General features: G+C 42.8%; 1 protein-coding gene and 1 long non-coding RNA gene across 3 annotated transcripts in view; one reads left to right on the top strand and one right to left on the bottom strand.

The window, feature by feature from the left end:
- Nucleotides 1-19705, bottom strand: part of Myocd (myocardin) — a 98856-nt gene that overhangs the window by 62814 nt on the left and 16337 nt on the right. For both annotated transcript variants that reach the window (XM_048448264.3, XM_048448263.3), the window contains exon 2: nt 943-1008. Coding sequence is in view for 1 of the 2 variants with exons in the window: in XM_048448263.3 (XP_048304220.2) it covers nt 943-1008 (66 nt within the window). In the remaining variant the exon portion in view is untranslated. The remainder of the gene's footprint in view (nt 1-942; nt 1009-19705) is intronic.
- LOC146892954 (uncharacterized) lies at nt 11043-13386 on the top strand. Its single transcript, XR_015003609.2, has 2 exons — nt 11043-11242; nt 11368-13386. It is a non-coding gene; the product is annotated as an uncharacterized LOC146892954 (long non-coding RNA).

Below are 19705 nucleotides of genomic sequence, written 5' to 3'. Positions count from 1 at the left end.
ACTTCCGTTTCCCAGCAGGACAGTGCTGCTGGAGCAGGCAGTACTGAGACTACAGGACTGTCTGTCCCTTCTATGCTCGGGAAAAAACTCTAAAGAAGTTTTGCTCCAAAGGTCCCTGCCGTTCATCCTTTGGATGCTTAGCTAATATGAGGGCCACTTTTGAATTACAAAAGGGAAGATTCTCAGCTCTGGACAGTCCTCGGGCCTTCATACGCCCCTACACATATTAACCACCATCGTCTTGTCTAGGGTACAGTCTGAGAGCTATATATTAAACAGTGAAGCCCAGTACTGTGCCACGATTCACATTTCTGCAGGTGTTATTATGAACACTGGTTTTTATATTTTATTTGGAGAATTAATTTGACCTAGAAGAATTGGAACTGTGATTTCATGTCTGGGCCACCTTCCCCTGTTCTTCCCTAGACAACCAAGAATTAGCTTTAATTGTTAGAAAATTACAAATAATCTTCTAAAACCTGTGATAATCCTTCTTTGACTCAGACTTTGGGCCGTAGTTCAACCGTGTAGTATTCGTGCTAGCACAGTATTGCAACCGAGTCTTCTACAAAGGAAATGCTTGACAATATTTAATTAATTGTGGGTTCAAATAGCTGAACCCAAACCCCAAAAAAAGAAAAGAAAAGAAAAGAAAAAGAAAAAGAAAAATCAGCATACATTTGGTACTTCTAGAAGAACCAATTTCATAAGAGCCAGAGATGCCTATCATCCACTGAGTTTACCCTGGGAGTAAATCTACCATATTGGAGTCTTAGGAACAGCCTCTACATAAGCAAGGGTAGGAGACAAAACATCCACAGCCTAGATGTCCTCGGATTCAGATTCCCGGGGATCTCCGCTGAGACTAGCTGATCTCTAGGGTCTTTTTGTCTCCCGGATATCACAGCGCTGAGGGGATGAGGAAGAGCGGCGGGTACTCACGTGGTATCAAGCCTTGGTTAGCCAGCTGCTCCTGGGTCCTTCGCTGTTGAAGCCGTAACTGTAAGACTTGGAAAAGGAAGCACGAGGGTGTGAGTTGGGACAGAAGAACGACAGTCACATGTTTCATCACACGTTTCTAGCCCTTCTGGTTTAAGGCCCAGACAGCTTTGAACAGGATGGTGAAGTACATTATTATTTCTGAGGCAGACAGAGAGAGAGGCGTGAGAGGAGCAGGCTGCTCGCAGGGCTGCGAGTCCATGGCAGCTAGAAGACTGGGCTCCTTTGAAGAGACTGTCATTTCTGCACACGGTGTTTCCCCCTCTCTGCTACACTGTTTCTGTGATGAATGTGACCCAGTGCTAGCCGGGTGGTGGCCTGCGACTCCAAACGGGAGACAAAGTGAAGAAAACATCAGCTCCGAGGACCCCCTGGAGCCCAGATCCCATCACCACTCCTTAGCATGCACCTGGGCACACTGCTGACTGTCCTGGATCTCGGATTTCTCATTTGTTACAGGAGCCACACCTACCTGTCAGCATTGCTATGAAGCCCAATAAAGCAAATGTATGCATAGAGCTTAGACAAGTGCCTGTCAGCAATGCTATCAGTAGATGCTAGAACTAGCAGAATCTGGGATTCTTATGGGAATTTAAAGGTGATCACATTTATGCCTCTCTTAGGAAAAAAAAACTATAAATTATCCAAACATTATATTATGTACATGCACTAGATATTCATAACACAAAGATCATGCATAAAACATGTACCTATAAAATGTTAGCACTGAATAGTACAGGATTGTTAAAATGTGAGTAGAATATTTACAACTTTTTCCTCTCCCTCAAACACATTATGCCTTTGGAAATACAGCTTTCCCTTCATGAATATTCTATTTTCTCAAGAAGATTCTGGTTTTCCTTCCTGATCCTTGGCTTCGGTTGTTGGGAATAAGAATGTACATTAGTCGGCTTCCATTACTGTCACCAAATACCTGATGTAAACAGCGTGGAGTGGAAGGGCTCGTTTAAACTTGTTCATTCAGAGGTTAAACCAATCCTGTCACTAATTAAAAACAGGAAATGCTGAACAAACCACACACACACACACACACACACACAGAGACACACATACACACACACACATACACACACACACACACACACACACACACACACACACCCTGAAGAACAGCAAACATTAATTAAGCAGATTGCAGAGAGCACAGAAGCTTGGACTTGAAGTTCCGACGTCGGAAGCTTAGGCTTGAAGACAGCCGCAGTGAGAAAGGCGACAGAGACACCTAGAACTCCAGAAGCAAATCAAAGCTCAGACTCCTGGTCCGAAGCATCAGGGACCGGTGTTCTGCTAAGGGCTGTCAACTGCCAGAGTGAGATGAGAAGCTCCAGCCAGAGGACAGTGAGGAGCAGAGGGGCCCCTAGCTCATCAGGATGCCCCAGTGTCACACTGATTCCTGTTGTTTCCATGGGACAGACTCTCGGCACAAGGGCGAGAGTCAACTTGGTTTACGTCTCGGGGGATTAACTGTCTACTATGATAAACATGGAAAAATCTGTATTTCCAGAGGATTGTGACAGACTTTGGGGTTATATAGTATATGGCTTGTCCAATGTCCGAGGAACAAATTAAGATTGCACACAAAGAAACAAGTCATTGTAACAGATGCTAAGTGAAAACTACAAAATAAAATAAACCCACGTTTTGGCCTTGGGATGACCTTATGGTTGGGATTACCAGACAAGAATTTCAAGGGGATTATTTTCAGCCATGCTCAATAAAGTCAAAGAAGCAATGATCAAAATGAAAGAAAGGATGGACCCTCAAACTACAACACACAGAGAGAAATGAAATGGGAATACTGCAAACCTGTCTGTAGAATGGTCTGGAAAACACTATTTCATGGAAAATGGGTTTACTAGGTCTGTAAATAACAAAGGGCTGAGTCATCTCAGAGGCCCATCAAACTGAAGGAGGAAAACAGATGAAATCAAGCGAGCAGATTCTCAGGGGTTTATAAAACAATAGCCAAACATCTGCCTCTGAGGACTTAAGAGTGCCAAAGGTCGCACAGCGGACGAAGCGGTGGCTGTACAGCATGACTAGGGAGGCGATGTCAGCTTGAATAGCCACAGGCTTCTCATCAGCACTCCGGGAAGATGGAAGATCAAAATGAACCCAGAAGCTCTCAGCCTGCACAGACGCGCCCGGCGGAGATGAAGGTGGAATCAGGTGATGTTTGGAGTAAGGAAAATAGTGACACCAGCTGCCAGCTCACACCGTTTCAAGAACTGATTATGGCAACTAATGCTGAAAAGGAAACCTGGGTATTCAGAAATAAGGAAATGAGCAACACTATCTAGAAAACATTTAAGATTTATTCCTTTCTTATTAATTTAACAAACATGTGTCTATTGGGAGAAAGACTGAGCCCCGCCTGCTGGCGTCCCCGAGGCGCATGGATGCAGTGCAGACAGGATGGCTGTAGCGTGACAGACCTGCTCTCCTTGGGTCTTGAGCATCCCACAAAGGTTCTCACGGCCAAGGCTTGGTCTGTGGCCTGAGTGCTCAGGAAGGGAAGGACTATTTAAAGCCCAGTATGGAAGCTGGGTCACTAGGGGTGTTCCCTTGGATGAAACACTGGGTCCTGACCCCTTCTCTCTTTCTTTCTGCTGTTCGAGGTGTGTTTCCTTCTCTGCCGCATGCTGCTGTCATGCTGCATTGCTTCCTGCAGGCCCAAAGCCACAGAGCAGCTGGATCACGGACCGGGACAAGACAACCTTTCTTGTTTATATGTTGATTATCTCAGGTACTTGCAACAATACTTTTGACTAAAACGGATTATTAACTACATACTTCCTATAATATTTACACAGTGGTATGACTTCAATGATAAAAGCTAATAATGCATATTATAAACCCCTTCCCAAAACAGAAATCACTTTTAACAGCCAATAAAAAGGAATGCTGGCCGGTTCAGTCATGGTGGTGCACGCCAGTAGGATTTGCTGAAGGAGGCAGAAGCAAGAGGATCAAGAGTTCCAGGCCAGCCTGGGCTACACATTCCTGCTGGGTCATGGCACACACCTCTAATCTTAGCACTTGGGAGGCAGAGGTAAGCAGATCTCCAAATTTGAGGTCAGCCTGGTCTACAGAGTGGGTACCAGGACAATCAGGGCTATATAGAGAAACCCTGTCTCAAAAAACTACTAAACAAACAAACAATGGAATGTCAAATTATCAAAAATAACCCAAAGGAAGAAAGAAAAGACATATTGGGAAAAAGAGAAACTAGAAACCAAATAATACAGTGAGTAGAAGCTTTAGACCTCACTGAATCAGTCATCAGAATGAAATTTGCTAGGAAGACATGTTCAGCATGGGTCTTAAAGGAATGTTAGTTAAGTCTGTATTTCCTACCTTATTAGAAAGATTTGAATTAAAATGAATTGAAGATGGCCTGCCACTCAAAAAGTGGCAAAAAGCCTGAGTGGCGGTTAGAATACTGCACAAAATGGACTTCTAGTCAAAGAGCTTGCTAGATGCCAAAGGCATTTCAGAGGCAGGTGAGCTGGCACAGTGGGACAAGGTTCCTGTCACCCAGCCTTACCATCTGAGTCCCATTAAAAGACACAAAAGGGCTCCAGCAGATTGTTCTAAGCTCCACATGCGCACCGTGGCGCACACACATGCGCACGCACACAAAACAAATGAAGAAATGGTTTTTAATGTGGCATTTTAGAATTAAAAAATGGCCAATCACTAGTAAGATATAGCAACTGTACACGGACAACATGAGTGTGTCCTCTCTCAACATTTGATTAATCTAAATGAAAAAAAAAATGTCCCTAGCAACTCAGAGGAGTTGAACAGTATGTGCAGCCTTATCTTAATTGACTTGTTTCTTGACTTAGTCGCAGAGCCCTGCCCTCAACAACTGCAGGCAACAAACCAAACCGTACCAGTGTCAGAAGGGTTTAGCTCACTCAGTGCGTGTTCTCTGATTAGAGTGGAATTAATTAGAAATCAGGAGCAATCTGTTGCTGAGAAAAATATTTGACTACGTACTTTAAGTAATTCACAGGCCAAAGAAGAAAGCACAGGGGAAATTAAAAGTACTTTGGCCTGAATGACAATGAGCAGAGGAAGTAGTTTATGGAGAACAGCAACCACCATGGTCAGAGAGGAGTTCAACTCTACATGCTCATATGGGAAAAGAAGAAAGGCTTAAGACCAGCGACCCAAGATTCTACCTTAAGAAGACAGCAAAGGAGGATGTCCCAAATGACAAATAAATGTAGTAGAGATTGAAGCAGTGTGGTGGTTTTAATAAAAATGACCCCGTCTTAGGGTTCATATGGCTGAGATGGATACCATGACCTAAAAGCAAACCGGGGAGGAAAGGGTTTATTTGGCTCCCACTTCCACATTTCTGTTCATTATTGAAGGAGTCAAGATAGGAACTCAAACAGAGCAGAATCCTAGAAGCAGGAGCTAATACAGAGGCCATGGAGGGGTGCTGCTTACTGCTTTGCTCTCCCCGGTTTGTTCAACCTGCTTTCTTATAGAACCCAGGACCACCAGCCCAGAGATGGCCCCACCCACCACTGAGGCTGGCCCCACCCCCACTCATCCCACCAATCGAGCAAATGCCTTACAGCTGAATCTCATGGAGGCATTTCCTCAACTGAGGCTCCTTCCTCTCTGATGACACTGGCTTGCGTCAAGTGGACACACAAAAACAGCCAGCCCAGGCACCCATAAGCTCACATTTTTGGGTGCTCAGTGCCCAGTTGGTGGAACTGTTTGGAAATGATTAGGAGGTGTGGCCTTGGTAGAGGAGGTGTGTCACTGGCAGTGGGCTTTGACTTTTTTTTTTTTTTTTCAAAAGCCCACACCAGGCTTGGTCTGTTTCTCTGCATGCCACCTGTGGATCGGGATGTAAAGGTTGCAGCTCGTGCTCAAGCATCGCATCCTCCTTCTGCCATGCTTCCTGCCATAGTCCTCTGAAACTGTAAGGAAGCCATCCAACTAAGGGGTTCTTTCCCTTGCTGTCTCTTCTCTGCAATAGAACAGCGACTAAGACAAGCAGAAATCTTCAAGAAAGAAAACAGATGTAGTAGAGAAGCCTGGCAAAGCTAAAAGCAGATCCCCAAAATGGACTGGTAAAATCAACACACTTGTATCTAGACTGATGAAGAAAAGTAGGAGAAAATGAACCTGTGTTACAAATAAAAAGTGGAATAAAACTGCATATCATAGACATTAAAAAGATAAGAAGAAACTATCATTAAAGATTTGTGCCAATTATTTTAGCAACTCAAGTAAGTGGGCAAACTTCTTGAAAACTATAGTTTATCAAAACTGATATAAGCAAAAATTCTGAATAGCGTATATTAAAGAAATTACACTGAAAATCAAAACCTGACCACTCAGTGTACGGATAAACACCTTTAGGCCAAGATAATTTTGGTAGTGACTTTTTTTTTTTATCTGTTGCTGTAAGAATAAATTATTTGGGAAACTGGAGAGACAGTTTTGCTCTTAAGAGCACTTATTGTTCTTGTAGGAGCCCTGGGTTTGGTTCCCAGAACAAGATGGTGGCTTATAACCATCTCTAACTCCAGGTCTTGGAGAGCTCCTGCCCTTCTTCTGACTTCTGTAGGCTTCTACACACGTGTGGTACACAGACATATACTCAGACAAACACACACACACACACACAAACATACATACACACACACAAATAAACATGTCTTTTAAAAAGAATAAATTGTTTTCTAAGTTCTCCATCAAATAACCTCCACATTCCACTAATTTCCACAACTGTAAATAAGAATATTCGCTTATTTGGTCTTTCAACATCATGATTTTCACCCTAAAGAGAAAAGCATTGAGCACTCTCTGTTACGAGCAGCAGGTTTGAAGTGTTTCAGTTCTCTAAACATTAAGCTATTTTGACTGAGACTGAGCTCAATGAAGATAACAAAATAGAAACAAGAGAAAAATCTGGAAAAGGAAGTGGCAGAAGTTGGTGATACAAAAGAGAGAACTATACCTTTCTCTCCCTGAAGATTGTTAATGTGAGATCCTTCGAGACACTGTAGAAACTCAGAGGTTTCTCAATAGAAGGAACTAGCTGTGTATACATTTTTCCCTTGGGGATGGACCTTGGTGGGAACTGGAGCTGCATTTACACATTTCCCTTGGGGATGCAACATGGTCTCATCAGATTTCCAAACAGAGCAAAGGCCTTCGGAGTTTAAGACCACTAATGCAGAAATCTGAAAATTCAAGAATTCTAAGAATGTGCATTAGAGTCATGGAGTTGACCAAGTAATTTGAAAAGAGTTTAAGTTTCGACAATTTGAGTTTTGGAGGTCCCTGTAAATCATAAATCAGGTGTCATACTGTCCCTTACAGGGCTTGAAAAAGTTCAGAGGTCAAGGCTCCGACACTGACTTTGGGCATCATCTTGACAGGATTCCTAAAGTAATAGGGATATATTATCCAAGGAAAAGGACACTAAGAAGAAAATAATGATAAATGAGACCCCTAAGAGAGACATACATGGATCTAATCTACATGGGTAGTAGAAAAAGACAAGATCTCCTGAGTAAATTGGGAGCATGGGGACTGGGAGAGGGTTGAAGGGGAGGGGAGAGGCAGGGAGGGGAGCAGAGAAAAATGTAGAGCTCAATAAAAATCAATGAAAAAAAAAACCAAAGCAGAAAGAAATCTTATCATAAACAAAGAAAAGATGCTTCAAAAAGAACCCAGAGTGAATTAACTCCATGCACCTGTTATAGTATGCCACAGTGTGACCGCTGATACTATTAATGTTTAAACTCGTTTGCAGGATTTTACCTGTCATGAAGACTGAAAAGCACTGACCCACTAAATGGCTTCCAGTTGTCTGCTGTATGACAGGTACTGTTCACTGTTAACATACGGTGAATAAGATCGTGGTTGTTAATGTCGTGGCTCAAATATGCTAGCTGGAGAGATAAACTTAATTTCCCTAAATAGAAGATCATTTTATTCCCCGCTCTTTTCTTTTTCCCTTCTTTAATTTGGTTTTGAAAAGCTCTGTAAATGCTCCAAAACTACAAAGTTGTGTGTGTGTGTGTGTGTGTGTGTGTGTGTGTGTGTGTGTGTGTACACAAGTACATAGTTCTGTTGATGGGCATATGAGTTCTGTCAGATTTTTGGAAGTCTTCAGAATCTTCAAATGTCAATAATAATCATTAATTCAGACCTTCTGAATTAATCTTCGCATGTGGTTACCAGCATGTTGCTTACTGCTCGTGTGCAGACAATGTTATAAAGAGAGTTACCCCAAAGCTCAATTAGCACAGGATTGCTTTGTGCAGGGAGCCTCCTCCTCCTTGTGGCCAATATATTTTTTTCTTTCACACAGTCTCTATTTCTTATACTGACTCTTTTCCCCAACAGGCTATGTCCTCAGAAGCCTAATACTGTCAGATATAGCCTTGCCCTGCCTCATGTCAACCTACCACATGGAGTTGGAGTTAGGAAGGCTCATGGAGGCCATAACTCTAACTTACCACAGCAGATTTAATTGTGCAGCTGATAAACCATACAATGGATGCTTACTAAATGCTTCCCTGTGTTCTTTGATTTGCAGTGTTTTCTTCTTTTGTGAAAACTTTGACACCAGCCACGATCTGCTTTTAGGAACTAAATTCTAATGAGAGTTCATTTATGTCTTGTACCAAGTCTTCTCTTTCTAAGCAGCAAAACTACTAAATGTTTTCTGTTTCCAGGTGGCCAACTAAGCACAGACTTATTCCTGTAAATAACAGAATTGAGAGAAAAGTCTACATCTACACTGGAAAGCAAAGAAATCCTTAATCACAGAAACTAACCTATAGAAAAAAAAAAACAAGAACAACAACAACAACAAAAAAAACAGTCAAATAACTGGAAGTCATAAACTCAGGACTCCACTGTGGGGATGGGTCTGTCCAGGGCTAGCCGGGCAGCTGCTGAGGCACTGGAGAAGGTCAGCCTCTACCTCTACCGTGGGGTGTGTTCCTATTTTACCAAATATTTTAGAATAGCAATCCCATAGACTAAGACATTGTTTTAGCTTAGCTATGTCATAATAATATCTGATTTGTGAGACTTTCAACTTTTATGCGATAAATGTGGTAAGTTCTCCTGCATTAACTGCTTTTTATTACTTAGATATCACAGTGTTTTCTCAGATTATTTAAAACCCTTGAAAATACACTACTGTACTAGCGACAGCATATTTTTCTTCCTTTTCATTTCTGTTCTGGCTATCATCTAAGTAGTTGTATGGCCACTGTGAGATATTTAGGTCATGTCCAAGCTCTTATGTTTTGTAATTGTTTCTTGTGTTTTTTAGATTGATTTTTAGTTTGGCACACGAAGTAATGATTTTTATCATGGCATCTCACTTTTTAAAACCCTTAGTGTGAAAGTATCTGGATAGAATAAAAAAAACTACCAGAAAAATGAATAATTTTAACAATAAAATTAGCAAAAGTAGATGAATTTTAGTCGCTAAATTTTGTGCACAGTGTTTCTAGATTTCTGAATGACTGTTACAAAGACAATTTCCAACGTTTATCAGCAGAAACAGGAGCAAGCACTCTTTGGAATTTTGTTTCTGCCTGCTTCCCTTTCCAGTTTTGGTGGTGCTTGGAGTTAAAATCAGGGTCTTGTGCATTGACCACGCTTTTCTTTTTCTAGTGATTTAAAGTATTTATAGGAATGAATCTAGAAGTTGAGTGATTCGGTCACAGGAAATGCGACATCTGAAATCTTCAGATGACAGGTGCTCTAAAGGTGCGTCTGATTTTCTTCCCACTACAGTGTGTGTCAGGTCCTTGCTGATCTTTTCTCACTGAGCCACTGAGGTCCTTCCATCCCCCAAAGGTTAAGAACTGGCAGCTTGCTGCCCCACGTCTCCAGCCTAGAGCAATGCCCAGGATGAGCTTGCCAGGGCAATGTCTCTGGTCTTGTGTAGCTTCTTCTCCAGATTTAGCAAAGCTGGGAGGTGGCAAGCCAGACCTCAGTGGCTCCATCCCTCCATGTGTCTGCTTCAGTAGGCCTATGCAGAGTTCTGTAGCTTCATGGTGACACCATGCCACCCTTTGCCTGTGCCAGTGGGTGATGCTGCTATCTACTTCCGCATCATCATCAGAATCGGAGTCCAGGGGCTCTCTACATCTCTCTAGCAATCTTGTCTCACTCAATGCTGCAGTAGTTATTAATAGATTCTCCCAGACAAGTGGGATATAGCTCATGTCTGGTAGGAAGAATCTCATATAATATGCTTTCCTTAAACTTTTTTCTTTTTTGAGAACTTTATAGGAATGTTTCCAAATGATCTTCACGTCAGAGTGATAGGTCCCAAAGGAGAGGAGCCATGTGTCCTCAACAGTTCTACATCAAAGAGACCCAAGTCCTTCCTGTTGGATGACAATTAAGTGTTACATGTATCCCTGCAGCCGCATAGATCAGATCGGTCGGACTAGACACCTGCATGCCTCTGGGGACAGGACTGGGGGATCCAAGTCCTGGACAGAAGAGAGAATATCTGCAAAAGCTTGAACTTGTGACCCGAGAGACAACACTTGCCTGTGCCCAGGAAGAAGGACAAGTGCCACTGTGTTGTTTCTTGAGATCTTTCTCTCAGTCAGAGAGAAATATTAAGAGTGGTGGACATAGTGGTGTTTTCCCTGTCATGGAAGCATCTCCTTCTTCTATGCACCCAATCTGCTGCCAAAGGAAAGCAGCACAGAGGTGCACAGGCAGAGGGGGGGGAAGGCGGACACCGTCTGTGCTCCTCTAGCTTAGGCAGAGCATTCACATTCTCATCATCTTCATAGCAACGCGATTAGTAGTAAAAGCAGGACTGGGATGGGGCCAACCAGGTAACCTTTTCCTGAACTCTGCAAGGTTATCAAATACCCTTATGGTAATGACATGTCTTCACCGATATGGTTGCATATTTTTGTACACCAGCACTCACAAGTCTGAGGCAGGAGGACTGAGAGTTTGAGGCCAGCTTTGTAAGACCTTGTCTCAAAAAGCAAAACAAGAGTGGCTACAGAATAAAAACTCCCTGGTTGTTTCAGGTTAGGACATCTGACGAACAGACACCTCGGGACACAGAGGGGAAACAAACGCAGGTCTTCCTAAAGAAGCCTGCCTCTTAGGGGCCTTACCAAGGTCTGCTGTGCCCAGGAGGAGGACACACATTTCTAAGAAGCAGGAACTGAAGGCACAGGTAGCCTGGCTTCATGGAAAGGGCTTGGAAGATGGAAGGTGGGTGGAGAGAAGGGGCTGGCTCTCATCCAGTTTTTCTTCTTCCTGTCTTTCTGATGCCAGTCATTTCTGATCATTTCTCATAAGGAACATAAAGAGACCAGTCATCACCAAGAACGTGAGGACGTCAGTTTCGGAGAAAGAGGTTAGATGCAAATGACCTCAGAGGAGCCCTCCAGTCACCAGTATGTGGGAACGGGCATTATCACCCCACAGCAGAGCTCCTGAGCCCCAGAGATTACCGACAGCTCAGCTGAGGTTGTGGAAGTTCAGAAAGGATGGATTCCAAGGGAGTTTTGGGACATTTAATTTTGGCCTCATGGGTGCAAATTTCAAATAGAATTATTTTGATGACAAGACATTAACTGTGACTGCATTACACTTTGTATTTATGTAAATCTCTTAAAGATTTATTTTATTTTATATGTATCTTTGAATGCATGAATGTTTGTAGGTGTACCCCACCCTCAGAGGCCTTAAGAGGGTGAGAGCCCTGGAGGGTGTGGATCCTGGGAGCTGAATTCTACCACCCTGCTGTTTTCTGCAGAAGCAGAGATCTCTCCAACCCCATAGTTTGTGTTTTACTGTAGTTCCCCATGTGGGGGCAGGGGCTGGGGGGCTCTTTTTAAATAAAGAATTAGGTGCCCCTAGAATATCTGGCAAGTTTCATGTTACCTGCCCGCTTGACTCAGTATTGCAACACTTGGCTCAGAATCACTGCCTACAGGGTCCGCATGGCAACAGTCATAGAGGGTGCCATTCTCTGTGGAGTCCGCAGGCAGCCAGGTAGCTGTTCTCAGGACCACGGGTGACGGTCCCCGCAGAGTCGCTGATAAGAACCCAAGGCCACTGAGTGATCGAACACAAGGGCCCCGAGTGATCAGGCTGTGACAGCGTTCATTACACAGAGCGGTTGCTATGGCCTTGGTGAGAAGTGTTGCTTTTCTGAGGATTGCAAAACACTTTCTGCTCCAAGCCCATGCGCTCCCTCATTCCTGACAGAGTGGAAAATGTGCTTCCACGGCTGAAATGTTCTTCTTGAGCCCAGCCCAAAGATGACATTTTTAGGAAAGTTTGAGAAGAATCCTGTGGCTGTTACTGAGTCACGGTAGAGTGGAAATGGATCTTGGCTATTTAAAGAGTTCTGTGCTACTGTTTGAAAATGTCACATTGCTAGGGAACAGGGAAGGAACAGAAAACTTTCCACTTGCTATCAACAAAGAAAGATTGTTACCCAAAGTCAAACAATGGGCTTGAGTCTGTTACCTGGCTGACAGAAGGAGGAGGCTATGTCTCACATAAATGTGATGCTCTTGAGGGTGATGGCTCATTTGGAATACAGCATGGGCATCTCTGGAAGCCATTCTTGCTATATGGCTTTAAACAAATCCCTGCCTCATTGGACCCCAGTCGCAACTACACTGAAGGAAGAGGTGAGGTGAGATCCTATCAACATTTCTCCAGCATACCTTTGACCCTGACCAAAGCCCTAAGGTCCCTGGTTCCCTTCGTGGAGAATAGTGTTTGGTAGGTTTGGAGTTAAGTGAGAATAAGCTTTGAGGGACAGGCAGATACAGAAATAGAAGTACTAGTAAGGGGTGGAGCTCAGTGGTTGGGTAGCTTAGAGGTTGGGTACTTGCCTAACGTGCACAGGCCCTGACCTCCATCCTTAGCACCATGCACACATAAGTGTATAAATTTATAAATAAAAGAAACCACTGTGTACGAACATGGAGTTGTTAGTTGGTCCTGCAGATGGAACCCAGGGCTTCCAGCATGCTTGGCAATGGCTCTATCTCTGAGCTACAGTTCCACCTAAGATGTGTTTGCAAAATACTTAGTGCCCTGCTTTTTAACCTATAATGTTGTGTTGCTTCTTGTGTGGATGCAAATGTTTTTAATAACAACTTAGACACCAATTCTTTGTACACCAATTCTAGTCTCTGTTATATTAATAGGTTTCCTTTTTTTCTCTAATAAGTAAAGATGTATCATTCTGTAGTCACAGAGGACGTTGTGAAAGAAAAATGGCTTTGCTAACTTGATAAGCAAAATATCCTATTGAAGTGATTTTAATGAATCAAATATATTTTATGTATCTTTCAATCGTGAGTATTTTTTTTCATTTTTGGCAAATTGTCCAATAACAATCTTGGCTAAATATTCTTTGGGGAATATTTTTGTATAGATTTGGGAAAGCTTTTTATATTTAAAATACAGATAAGCACAGTCATCTGTATTGTCAATTTTCCTTTGTTTCTAGTTTGTTTTTCAACTTTATTTGTGATGATTTGGGGGCGCTTAATATTTCTAAATGCAGTTCTTTAAAAAAACTTTAATGAAGGACTGGAGAGATGACTCAGCACCTAAAGCACCAGCTGCTTTCAGAGGACTTGCATCCAGTTCCCAGCACCCATACAGGGCAGTTCACAACTTCCTGTAACTCTAGCTTCAGGGGATTTAATGCCCTCTTCAGGCCTCTTTGGGCACCCATACATGTAAGGCACACAATAAACCTTTTAAAAATTAAGAAATTCTTTGATGTTTTCTATAGACTCAGAGAGATCTCCATTTCTGATGTGTGTGTGTTTGTATGTGTGTTTATATGTGTGTTTATTTGTGTGCGTGTATAGTACATCTGTAAATGTTTATTTGTATGCATGTAGAGGTCAGATGTCAACTTCAGGTATGTTTCTCTATTACTTCCTGCCTTATTTTTTTTTAAGACAAGTTTTCTCAATGAATTTGAGATTACCAATTCAAGTAGGCTGGCTGGTTCTGAATTCCAGAGATCCTGCTGTCTCAGCCTCCCCAGCTCTAGGATGGCAGGTCAACACTGCTGTACATGGCAGCTTTTATATGGATGCTGGGGAATATACACTCAGCTCCTCATGCTTCTGCGCCAACCACTTTATTGATTGAGCCATCTCTCTAATCTTACATTTTTTTTTTATGGTTTTGTTTCTGCATTTGACTTTCAGGGCATCTGGAATTAATTTTAGTAAAGTGTTATCAAAGGTTCAATTTTCAAACAATAATTTCATTTTAGATATCAAATAAATCCTACTATTCAAACGTGTATGCCGTCGATCTTTTTCTTTCCTTCTTCATATTCTGACCTTAACATTTCGTTTGTTTGATGGCAAGCTGACTTTATATCTGATGTAGATATATACTATACTCTAGAGTGTGGCAGTCTCCTTTGGATTAGGCTGGACCTCCCTTTCCCCACTGCAGTCACACAGTTATACTTCAGATGTCCTAAGCCATTTTGGGGACCATTTCTAGCAGTAACAAGATCCCAGGGATCAAACAACAGCAAGTAGCCTATCTCATTCCTGAAAATAAATCGGCAGAAGGAAACCTCAAATATGTCCAAACCGCAGGTAGATGAACATCAGTGTGATGTGATCTGAGTAAATCTCTAAGGATTTACAGGAGAGGGAGCAGAGGGAAATCAAGACTAGGGAAGATGTACAGGAGGAGGGGAGGAAATGTGGGATAGGAAGAAAGTTTTAACATTTTGATTATAACCACAAGGTGTGTGTGTGTGTGTGTGTGTGTGTGTGTGTGTGCTTAATAGAAATTAAGATGTGTCCAGTGAAGAGCACACCAAGTCCCACCCAGGAGGGAATTGGGAGACAGAAAAAGACAGAAAAAGGATGCTGGTTGACTGAACTGTGAGACCACACTTTCACTCCCATCGTGAGTTGTCTCCCTCCAACAGGGAATGGATAGCAATATTAAAAAAAAATTGGAGTTTGTAGTCATACATAGCCTAACTGGTCCTAATGTATTGGACTCAGCCTCTAGAGTAGCCAGGACTGTGGGTATGTACCATCATGCATTTATCTTGGGCTTTTAAAGAACCATAAAGAGAGGAAGGAAGGGAAGAAAGTAGGGGAGGATGGGAGGGTGGAGCTTGTGAACTTCAGTATATAGAATAGGTCATTTCTTCCCCAGACCACTGAAATGGAGCTGAGGGACCACAGGAAAGGAAGAGCTGAAGTCAACCGTTAATATGACTGCTGATTAGTTATGATATAGGACTGTCAGCAGGACTTAACAGATGTCACCTTGCTGGCCAATCAAAGCTTGCCAGAGCCCTCAGGCACTAAAGTGCCAATGAGCTTTCATCCAAAATGAACCACACAGATTTCTGTTCTAATACACCCTGAGAAGCCTCTCTGCTCTCTCTGTGTCCAGATTGCCATTCTACTTTATTTATTCGCGAAGTTCCTTTATTGGAAATTTATCCCTATAATTTTGTTTGATTTTGACAAAAGGAAGAAAAGAAAACCGACTTTGGTTTTACAGCAAGAATCCGCTGTGAAGGTTTTCAGAATGACTGACTGTTTGTTCAACTGTTTAGATAAATTCGGAAGCAGCAAGCAGTGCAAGAATTACTTACATAAGCATGGGTTTAAGAGTAACCCGTGACTCCGCTTGGCTATGATGACAGAGCTGGGAGGTCTAACAGAAAGCAGGAAGCCTCTGTGTTGTCATTCAAGAAGACAGTTGTCTCTCTCCATGCAAGGTGGCTGAGCTTTTTAGCCTACTCGTACCCAGACAAGGATACAAGGTCTCTCTGTGTTTCCACAACAATGCCAGGTGCCTCTGTGTTCTCTAATAATTATTGTCTATTTTCTTTCCACAAAATTTTATTATTCAAATAATCATCAACATTCCGAGAATCTATTTCTTCCACCAAATAAACTATCATTGCTAACAGCATCACCTTTGCCCAACTATGTCACCATGGATACGCTGCTTCCTCAACACCATCGTAGTACTGATATCTGTGCAAGTTATTTTCAGATTTCCCCCTACAGGATTTCCCTCCATCCGTCTGTTAAGAACTCTCCTCGTCTTTGCTTGACAAGTTTGTGGAACCCTACCTATTACAACCTCCATGGTCTCTGAGAACCATCATCTTCTCTGAAGAAGCACTCGAACACTTGATCTGATAAGATACATTTTATGACTTACAAATTAATTTATGCTAAAAACTCATCAAGATCATGACATAAATCACAATTCTCTCCCATGTAATATATCACCTCATGAACAAAAGAAAATAAGACTTATGGAAAATACGGTGACTGACCAACAGAGGATGTGTAAGAATCGCGTATTCCATCATGCACAAAGCCTCTTCCCACTCTGACGACTCAGTATTCCACAAATTGCAGTCTGAGGGATGCCTTTTTCTCATCCATGTAGAAGGAGGAAAAGAACTCCCAAACATTACTAAGTAAACCTGCACACCCCAGTAACACTTATCATCACCATCATCATCATCATTATAAAAATATATTTCTCTGGGATCTAGCCTCTTTACATATGAGCTTGTAATGACTGGGAGTTTCAATTTCTGTTTTCCTTTCCTTTTCAGATGTATTCTTATTATCTAACCCAGACTGATCCTTCAATGTAGTTCAGGCTGCCATCAAACAGACCTTCCCATCTCAGTCTTCTACATGCTGGGACTGCATATAGGTGTGTGCTACTGTATCCAGCATTAAAGTTTTTAAAAATATTTGGCTAATTGAAATCTTACATGAAAGAGGAAAAGTAACATGTTATGAATGAAAATGGAAGAACCTGGAAAGTTGTAGATTTTAAGATGAGTTGCACCAGTTTTTTTCAATTATGTGTCCCTGATAGGCTCTCTATACACCAAGGCGGGCCCCTCTATACACCAAGGCGGGCCCCACTCCTAAGACTAGCTTGGCAAATACGCACAAAATGTGGTGAGGGAATTAATAATGATAATAATAATAGTAATAGTAGTAATAAAACTACTGCATAGCCATCGCGTGACCTTGGCTAGGATTACTCCATCTCATCAGCTTTGGTTTTCCCTGTAGAAGGAGAGAGATGAGCTGGTTGTGAGCTCCAAGGCTCCTTGGAGGGCTGGTGTTTCGTGACACTCGGCTTTGCTTTTGACAAGCCTCTCTGTTTATGAGCCTCCACATCAGGAGGTCTGAGATTTCTCTTGCTCTCCAGCACTTTCCACCACGAGATTATCTGATTTCTTGTAAGCTTTCTTAGCATTACATTCAAAGTCCAAGGAAAGCCTGTGGGACCCAGCTGCTGGGCTCCAGTGTGGCTTCAAACGGGCCAGTCGTAAAAGCCAGGTCCCAAGGACCCTGCAGAGGGCAGGCCAAGCTAGCGAGCACACACATTCCTGACCTCAACTCACTCAGCCTTAGAGAATCTTTAGACCCATCTGTGTTCTTTGCGGTTCTCTCTAGATCCTGAGGATGATGCAAAGAAATCAAGGCCTGCATCTTCCCTGGAGGAAGAGGGGGTGACATTGGACTTAGATGAGGGAAGGGTTAGGTTGTGGGTGACTGGAGATGGGTCTCTACCAAGGACAGAAAGTCTGAGCCTTAAAAACTTTCCTGAGAAAGAGCTTACATGACACAGGGGATTAACTTGTTTATTTTTACTTTTTATTCATGGGGCTGCTTCAGGGTGGACCATGTGTGTATGGGTGCCCAAGTGGCTGCAAGAGAGTAGCAGGTGTCCTGGAGCTGGAGTCACAGGTGGTTGTGAGCCATCCAACGTGTGTGCAGGGTCTGAACTTGCGTCTCTGGAATAGCAGCAAGTGCTCTGAACAACCTGTCCAGTCCCCTCAAATAGAAAAATTCTTGACCAAAAGAATAACATATATAAAATCTGAATTCTGGAATAAGCATGGCATATCCTGGTCGTGACTGGCTTCCTGAGTGTGTGATCTGTGCTGTCCTAGGGTTCCATTTTTAGAAGGTCCCAGTCCTAGTTGATTGACATACCATCTTCATTTAAACATTTTTAATCATTTGTGAACAAAGACCAAGTATTATCATTTTCTGTTGAGAACCACAAAGTAAGTCTTATCTCCAGTTGGCATCATTTAGGGAAAAGTCCCCAGGGGCAGTAGTGACACATGATACGGGTAAGACATGGGATGTCCCTCTCAAGTGTTTGCAATTTTCCCTGCAGAATAGTATGGTAACATTGATATTTTTGGATCATTAATCTGATGTAGACATGTTTGTGACACAAAGCTGATTTGGAGACTGTCACTATCCATAGGTAAATCTTGGAAGTTCGCTTGGGAATTGAAAAGAGAGTGGATATGAGAAAAAAGTAAAAAAAAAATCTATTTATCTATCAATCTATCTATCTATCTATCTATCTATCTACCTATCTAACCTTTGTTTCAGTGACAAATTAGGAAAAGGTAGATGGAGAGGACAGATGGGAAGCAGAAAAAGAAGCAGAGACAAAAAGACAGAAACATACAGAGACCAAACTTACATGATGTCCTCACTGACAGACTTTTTAAGGATCTGTTGTTATGTATGCGTGGGTATGTACACCCGAGTGCAGTGCCCTCAGAGACCAGAGCTGATAGGTTGCTCAGGAACTGGAGCTACAGGGGATCGTGAGTTGCACAAATGTGTGTGCTGGGAGCTGCGGTGCCTGCTTTTAACTGCTGTGCCATCTCTCCAGCTCCTGTCCATTTGTCTGTCGTCCATCCATCCATCCATCCATCCATCCATCCATCCATCCATCCATCCAGGGTTTGCTTATCACCCACTGCTTGTCCAAATACTTTCAGACTGGCGGATCCAGCTGTAAAACTCCAACTATATAATGCTTGTTATAGTCTAGAGAGGAGAAAAGATGTCAAATGAAGAATCATGGCTGTAGGAATGTCCTGGTGGGGATCTGCCTGTAATCTGAGAGTAGCTGGGAACAGGAAGAGTTTTCCTGTCTCTCTGTTTCTGTCTCTCTCTGTGCATGTTGGGGGGCATGCTAGAAGCAGAACAGGAAATAAAAATGGTGAGGAATAATGTCGCCCATGCTGAATTCTCTTCTGGCTTGTTTTCCCTCTATGTTTGTTAGAAAATGCTCCTCTCTTCTGTTGTCCACACAGTTCCTGCGTGGTTCTAATGGTTCCCTTGGTGACCTTTCTTCCTGGCCATAGTTTGTGTTTTGAGGCTGGCCAGCCACCCAGCCAGCCTGGATTTCCCTGGGAAGTTTGGGAATGTAACTAGAAGTCTGGTGGCTGCGTCTGGCCCTGTGAGCTGTTGGCTGTTTCTACTATGTGCACTGAGCAACGCTAGAGACGGTCCACACTGGGGTGGAGTGGGGCAGGGCGCGTGGAGTCGCTCAGAGTAGACAAACACTTCCAAGAGCTGTGTAAGTATCCAGCCTCTGGTTCCATCTTACCTTCACCCAAATCCTGCCACTTTCCCTGGGCTTCACAGGGCATACCAGCCCAGTGGAGAGAGCACTCTGTTGTTGGTAAGCAGCTTTGCAAAATTCCTATTATTTAATTTTCTTTTGTTTTTCCACAAAGATTCCCCGGTGTTAGTAATAAAGAGATCCACTGGTGGCGGAAACTATCTATACCATCAGTGGGATCTCC

The sequence above is a fragment of the Myodes glareolus genome, chromosome 9 (genome assembly GCF_982192425.1).
Source record: "Myodes glareolus chromosome 9, mMyoGla1.1, whole genome shotgun sequence".
In the NCBI taxonomy this organism is placed as follows: domain Eukaryota; kingdom Metazoa; phylum Chordata; class Mammalia; order Rodentia; family Cricetidae; genus Myodes; species Myodes glareolus.
Note: the sequence above shows the minus strand (reverse complement) of the source record. Positions and strands in the feature narration are given on the sequence as shown.